We start from the raw sequence: 7,500 nt of genomic DNA, 5'->3' as shown, positions 1-7,500 counted from the left end.
TCCTCTATCCCTCTCCCTCTCCCCTCTCCCCTCTCCCTCTCCCTCTATCCCTCTCCCTCTATCCTCTCCCTCTCCCTCTATCCCTCTATCCCTCTCCCTCTCTCCTCTCCCTCTCCCTCTCTCTCTTCCTCTCTCTCCCTCTATCCCTATCCCTCTATCTCTCTCCCTCTATCCCTCTATCCCTCTATCCCTCTCCCTCTCCCTCTCCCTCTCTCCCTCTCTCCCTCTCCCTCTCCCCTCTCCCTCTATCCCTCTCTCCCTCTCCCTCTATCCCTCTCTCTCTCCCTCTCCCCTCTCTTCCATCTCTCTCTCTCTCTCTCTGTCTCTCTCTCTCCCTCTCCCCCTCTCTCTCCCTCTCCCTCCTCTCCCTCTCCCTCTCTCTCTCCATCTCCCTCTCTCTCTCCTCTCTCTCTCGTCTCCCTCTCCCTCTCTCTCCTCTCTCTCTGTCTCTCTCTGTCTCTCCCTCTCCCTCTCTCTGTCTCTCAGGCCTACATCCTGCTGGACTGTGGAGATGATAACGTGTGTGTTCCTGACCTCCAGCTGTCTGCTAGCATGTAAGTTAGTCAGACAACATGGAACAGCTTCTTACACACACACACACACACACACACACACACACACACACACACAACCAAATAAACGGTAGGACTGGGTTTCCTCAAACAAGTTTACTCTCCTGTAGTTTAAATCAGTGAGTGTGTAGAGAGGCCCATGGTTGTGTGTGTGTGTGTGTGTGTGTGTGTGTGTGAGAGAGTGTGTGTGAATGTGCATGTGTGAGTGTGAGTGTGTGTGTGTTATCCTCTGGAGTGTTTCCAGCTGTGTGCTGTCTCCATGGCAGCCCAACACAAACACCCTGTCATGGTCGGCTGACTGGTCCACACACACACACACACACACACACACACACACACACACACACACACACACACACACACACACATACACACACACACAGTGTGAGGGTCAGAGTTAGGGCTGTGTTCAGTTGCTGTGTGAGTGTGTGTGTGTGTGTGTGTGTGTGTGTGTGTGTGTGTAACAGCAGGAATGAGGCCCAAAGAGGAACCAGGACGCATGTCACCCTCTCCAACGCACACACACGCACAAACACACGCATACACACACGCACAAACACACGCATACACACACGCACAAACACACGCATACACACACGCACAAACACACGCATACACACACGCATACACACACCCATACACACACCCATACACACACGCATACACACACGCATACACACACGCATTAACACACCCATACACACAACCATACACACACACACACACACACTAGAGGCTAGGGAGGCCGGCTAGCAGGAAGGTCGCTGGTTCGCTCTCCGGATGGAGCTGCCTGTGTCCTTGAGCAAGGCACTTAACCCCTAATCGCTCCACCCAGTAAGCCAGGTCACATGACCTCCAGGACATGGCCAGGTCACATGACCTCCACGACTAGGCCAGGTCACATGTCGTTTGGTGACCTAAAACAGCCGGTTGTATTTCGTTGAGTTGTTGAGATAACATCCTAGAAAAGACGTAAAAATCATACATCGCCAAATCGCCATGTCCTTAAAGGTACATACATGACAGAATCAGAATCAGAAGACTTTAATGCCATGACATGTAAACATGTTAGGAATTTGATTTGGGGCAGTGGAGCACGGTTTACAGCAGGACAGGTGCAAGACAGGACAAGACAGTGCAAACCAACATCATAGTGCAAGAGTCATAATTAATATAAATATAAAGTGCAGAGATCAAGTGTTCAAGTGTTCATATCCAGACAGTCCAAAGCTCTCTGGGTGGGGGTGGAGGGAGGGTAGATAGATAGGGGTCAGGTCAGGGGGGAGGGGGGGGGCCAGCGGCATTTAGGAGCCGGATGGCTGTGGGGAAAAAGCTGTGTGCATGTCGGGCCTTCACAGTTTTTAGGGACCGCACCCTCCTGCCTGAGGGGAGCGGGGCGAAGAGAGCGTGTCCTGGGTGTGCGGGGTCAGCCATGATCTTCCTGGCCCTCCCCAAAGCCCTACTTTTAAACAGGGCCTCAAGGGGGGGCAAAGGGCAGCCAATCACCCTCTCCGCCGAGCGTATCACCCGCTGCAGCTTGGCCTTGTCCTTGGCCGCTGCAGCGGGGAACCAGATGATGATGGCGGAGGTGACGATGGACTCAATGATGGCCGTGTAGAAGTTCACCAGCGTGGTCTTTGGTAGGTGGAATTTCCTGAGCTGCCTCAGGAAAAACAGTCTCTTCTGGGCCTTTTTTGTGAGGGCGTCGATGTTGGGCCCCCACTTCAAGTCCCGAGAGACTGTCACCCCAAGGAAGCGGCATGACTCCACTGTGGTGACTGGAGTGCCTCCCAGTATGATTGGAGAGGGAGGGGGTGGGTTCCTCCTGAAGTCCACTATCAGCTCCACTGTCTTAAGAGCATTCAGCTCTAGGTTGTTCCGGGTGCACCAGGAGACCACCAAGTCAATCTCGCTCCTGTAAGCAGATTCATCCCCCCTGGAGATGAGCCCTACCAGGGTGGTATCGTCCGCGCTTGAGGAGCTTGACCGACTGGTGGCTGGAGGTACAGCAGTTGGTGTAGAGGGAAAACAGGAGGGGAGACAGGACGCAGCCCTGCGGGGAACCGGTGCTGATGGTCCTCAGCTCAGAGATGGACTTCCCGAGCTTCACCCGCTGGGTCCTGTTGGACAGAAAGTTCGTGATCCACCTGCAGGTGTAGTCAGGCACCTGCAGTGCAGAGAGCCCACACTCCAGTATGGGTGGCAAGATAGTGTTGAACGCCGAACTGAAGTCAACGAACAGGATTCTGGCGTAGGTCCCGGCCGTGTCCAGATGTTTCAGGACATGGTGTAGAGCCATGTTGACCACGTCCTCCACGGACCTGTTTGCTCTATACGCGAACTGTAGGGGGTCTAGGAGAGGGTCTGTGATGGACTTCAGGTGGGCAAGGACGAGGCGTTCAAAGACCTTCATGACTACAGAGGTCAGGGCAACGGGTCTGTAGTCATTCAGGCCTGTGATCCTCGACTTTTTGGGGACAGGGATAATGGTGGAGGTCTTGAAGCAGGCTGGTACCTGACAGCACTCCAGGGAGGAGTTGAAGATGTTGCTGAACACAGGGGACAGCTGGTCAGCGCAGAACTTCAACATGGAGGGTGAGACAGCATCCGGACCGGCCGCCTTCCGGGGGTTCTGTCTCTTGAACAGGCGGTTCACCTCTCTCTCTGAGACAGAGAGGTGTGGGCGGGCAGAGGGGGTGGGGCTCAGGGAAGAGAAGGGAGGATGGGGGGGAGGTTGGGGAGGGGGAGGGGGGGCAGTAGCAGAGGGGGCAGACTGTAGTTCGAATCTGCAGTAAAACTTGTTCAGTTCATTTGCAAGGAGAGTGCTTTCTGTGGTCTGAGGGGGTTTTGGTTTAATTTTAATTTTAATTTTGCCATTTAGCAGACGCTTTTATCCAAAGCGACTTACAATTACGAATTACAGGGACATTCCCCCTGGAGTAACTGAGGGCTAAGTGCCTTACCCAAGGGCACACTAGTAGTGGTGTGGCTTCAGGCGGGATTTGAACTCACAACCTTCCGATCCCAAGTCCAACTCACTATCCACTAGACCACCACTACCCCACTTATTTTATAAGTTGGTGATTTGTTTTAGACCCTTCCAGACAGAGGCAGCGTTGCCATCTGAGAATTGTTGTTGCAGTTTCTCAGAGTAGCGATGTTTTGCTTGCTTAACAGCTGCCTCGAACTTGTACCTGGCGTCTCTAAACCTGTTCTTGTCACCCCTCTGCCAGGCATCCTCCTTCTCCAACCTCAGCCTTCTGAGCTGGGCTGTGAACCAGGGTTTGTCATTATTACAGTATAACTGACCCTGGTCCGAGTTGGAACACACGCTTCCTCGCAGTAACTGACGAATGACGTCACAGTGTCAGTGTACGCATCCAAGTCGTTACCAGCCTCAGCCCCCGCCCACTCCACATAGCCCTCGTCACAGCCAGCCTGCTCTAACCAGGCGCTGGTTTTCTCCTTAGCCTCGCTGTTCCATGTTCTGAACGACTTAACTACAGGTTTTGACACTTTTAGTCTCTGCCTGTAGGATGGGATCAGATGGACAATGTCGTGGTCATGACAAAATCAAAAAGGTAAACAAAACATTTCATAAACATATTTCATAGTATAGTAAGTAAGTAAGTAAAGCTTTATTTATATAGCGCCTTTCGTACATGAAATGCAACTCAAAGCGCTTAGGGTGATATTCTGGGCCAGATGCTAGCTAGTCGTGATATGACGTGATCTGGTCGTTATCGGGCTGGTCTGTATTGGTCCGGGTCCGTCGCTGCTCGCTGGGCAGGGCCGCCGACTATGGCTGAATTCCAACAAGTTGATTGCATGGCAATAACATTTTATTATTATTATTATTATTATTATTATTATTATTATTATTATTATTAGTAGTAGTAGTAGTAGTAGTAGTAGTAGTAGTAGTAGTAGTAGTAGTAGTAGTAGTAGTAGTAGTAGTAGTAGTATAGTTATTGTTGTTATTATTATTATTAACATTATTATTATTAACATTATTATTATTATTATTATTATTATCATTAACATTATTGTTGTTATTATTATTATTATTATTATTGTTGTTGTTGTTATTATTATTGTTATTATTATTATTATCTCATTGCTGCTGACTCGGGCCGTTTCAGTATCCTTATCCTCCTGGACCTCTCTGCGGCCTTTGACACTGTCTCCCATACCATCCTCCTCAACCGCCTCTCCACCCACCTGGGTGTCACTGGTACAGCCCTCTCCTGGTTCAAATCATACCAACAGGGAACAGTTTGTCTCCATCAACGGCTCAAGCTCCCCCCCAGCCCCAGTCAACCAAGGCGTCCCCCAAGGCTCTGTACTCGGACCCCTCCTCTCCACCATTTACATGCTCCCCCTCGGCCAGATCCTCCGTCATCACGGCCTCAACTTCCACTGCTATGCTCACGACACCCAAATCTATCTCAGCTCCACCCATATCCTCTCCGCTCCCCCCCAGTCCCTCATCAACTGCCTGCACAAAATAAAAACCTGGATGACATCTAACCTTCTCAAACTCAACAGTAAGAAAACAGAGGTCATGGTTGTGGCACCCAAGGCGCTGCTCCGGAAGGTTGGTGACTTCATCCTTGAGGTCGACGGCTGCTCCATCTCCCCATCCTCCGAAGTCCGAAACCTTGTCATCCTTGACTCCACCCTCTCCTTCCAATCCCACATAAAATCTGTCACCAAATCTGCCTTTTTTTCACCTCAGAAATATCGCCAGATTACGACCTTCCCTCACCGACTCCGTGGCCGAAACCCTCATCCACGCCTTCGTTACCTCCCGTCTGGATTACTGCAATGGAGTCCTGTTCGGGGTTCCCTGTTCCCTGTTCCTGTTCGGGGTTCCTCACCCACACCAAGCCCTGGCAGCACATCACTCCCACCCTCATTCACCTCCACTGGCTCCCGGTCAAGTCCCGCATCACTTACAAAATCTTCCTCCTCACCTACAAATCCCTCCACGCCTGCGCCCCCCAGTACCTAACTGACCTCCTCCCCCAGCATACCCCTTCCCGGAACCTGCGGTCCTCAGACATAGACCTGCTGTCCATCCCCCGCACCAACCTACGGACCTTTGGGGACAGAGCCTTCAAAAAGCCGTCAAAACACATCTGTTCTCCAAGGCCTTTGGCCCCTAGTCACTCTTTCTGTTCTGCTTTGTTTGTTTTCTGTTTTGTCTGTCTCCCATTTCCCCTAGAATTGTAAAGCGTCATTGGGTTTTAATGAAAGGCGCTATACAAATCCAAGTTATTATTATTATTGTTATTATTATTATTATTATTATTGTTGTTGTTATTATTATGATGACTGTGATTCCAGTGGTTCTTCCCTCCCCACACAGGGACCGTGCAGAGCTGGTGGTCGGGGACGACAACCTGCTGATGTTGACCATCACGGCGGTGAACCACGGAGAGGGAGCATACGAGACAGAGCTGCACACACTCATACCCCCCGAGGCTGACTACATAGGAGTGGAGCGCAGGGTGGAGGTGAGGACACACACACACACACACCAGGGTTTCCGTTAGAAAAAATTGCCGCCGGACATCGTGTCCGGGAAGATTTCGATTTACCGGACAAACGTGAGATATTCCGGTCCTCATTTTTTTTTTTTTTTTTTTTCCTAACACCAGGGGAGCCACCCCTCCTAAATTTCGTTGTTTGGTACCTGTACTGTAGCAATGACAATAAAGTCCATTCATTCATTCATTCATTCATCATATTAAAATATAATATAGCTGTTTGTCGCGGTGATTACTGTTGTGTAGCGGCCTATATATGCCATTTAATGTCTATTTCTCATCCGATACGATTAGATGCGAGCTATATAATATATAATAATATAACATGATTCGCATGCGCGCTATGCCATTATGTCCAGCGCTGAACGGGCGCCTCACTGGGAACTGAACAGACAGCATCGATCAATGAACGGACTCCACATTACGTTAACTGAAGTTTGTTAAATTGTTTGGGATTAATGTGAGTTTTCTATTTTCTCTTTCCAGTTTTACCCTTTTTTTATCAATAAAACAACGTCATTTCTATAACCAGAGGGGTATTCCATCAACAGCGCTAAAAGAAAATCCAGGTTTAGTCTACCAAGTCTCGCGAGAGTTCCTAAAAAATATCCGGGCACATTCTGATAAGTCTCGCGAGAGTTATCAAAAATAAGCCAGGATTTTCCTTTAGCGACGTTGATGGAATACCCCCCTGGTCTCGCTGGTTGGGAAGGCATTTCGTTTAGCTGCCTGTCAAATCATACTTAATCGGACTCGGGAGTCATACGGGTCTGTATGTCGTCCTGAAGACCGGCTGTTAGATCATATCGCTGAAGTTTGTCTCCATCTTAGTGTAAATGTTGTCCGTTTCGTTTGTTATCCTTGTTATTGTGCGATAAAGTTAAGGCTATAGGCCTATAGGCTAACTAAAGGGGGCGGGTCCTTCTCTCTCGGGCAGTGTTGTGTGTGTGTTTGGTGCTCAGCTGAAAATGGTGGCCCGAAGCCAATTTGAATACAATTCGCTAAAGTTCACATTCTGATTCCTTCTATTTTAAAAAAGACGAATATATTATATTAAATTGTGCTTAGAGGGAATTATTTTCACCGGACATTATGTCCGACGAGTTTTCAATTTGTCGGACTTCAACAAATTTTACCGGACAAAGACCGGTAATTACCGGTTAACGGAAACCCTGACACACACACACACACACACACACACACACACACACACACTCATACCCCCCGAGACTGACTACATCGGGATGGAGTGCAGGGTGGAGGTGAGGACACACACACACACACACACACACCAGGGTTTCCGTTGACCGGTAATTCCCGGACTTTGTCCGGTAAAATTTGTCGAAGTCCGACAAATTGAAAACTCGTCGGACAAA

The 7,500-nt window shown here is 49.5% G+C and overlaps 1 protein-coding gene across 1 annotated transcript in view; it reads left to right on the top strand.

Annotated features, from left to right (window-relative positions):
• Window positions 1-7,500, top strand: part of itga8 (integrin, alpha 8) — a gene marked incomplete at both ends in the record, with an annotated part of 48,250 nt that overhangs the window by 8,728 nt on the left and 32,022 nt on the right. The window contains 2 exon segments of the mRNA XM_080541244.1: window positions 487-554; window positions 5,944-6,091. Of these exon segments, the coding sequence (XP_080397370.1) occupies window positions 487-554; window positions 5,944-6,091 (216 nt within the window).

The sequence above is a fragment of the Nansenia antarctica genome (genome assembly GCF_963989245.1).
Source record: "Nansenia antarctica genome assembly, chromosome: 10".
Taxonomy (NCBI): Eukaryota; Metazoa; Chordata; class Actinopteri; order Argentiniformes; family Microstomatidae; genus Nansenia; species Nansenia antarctica.
The sequence above is the reverse complement of the archived record's forward strand: the minus strand, read 5'-3'. Positions and strand labels throughout refer to the sequence as shown.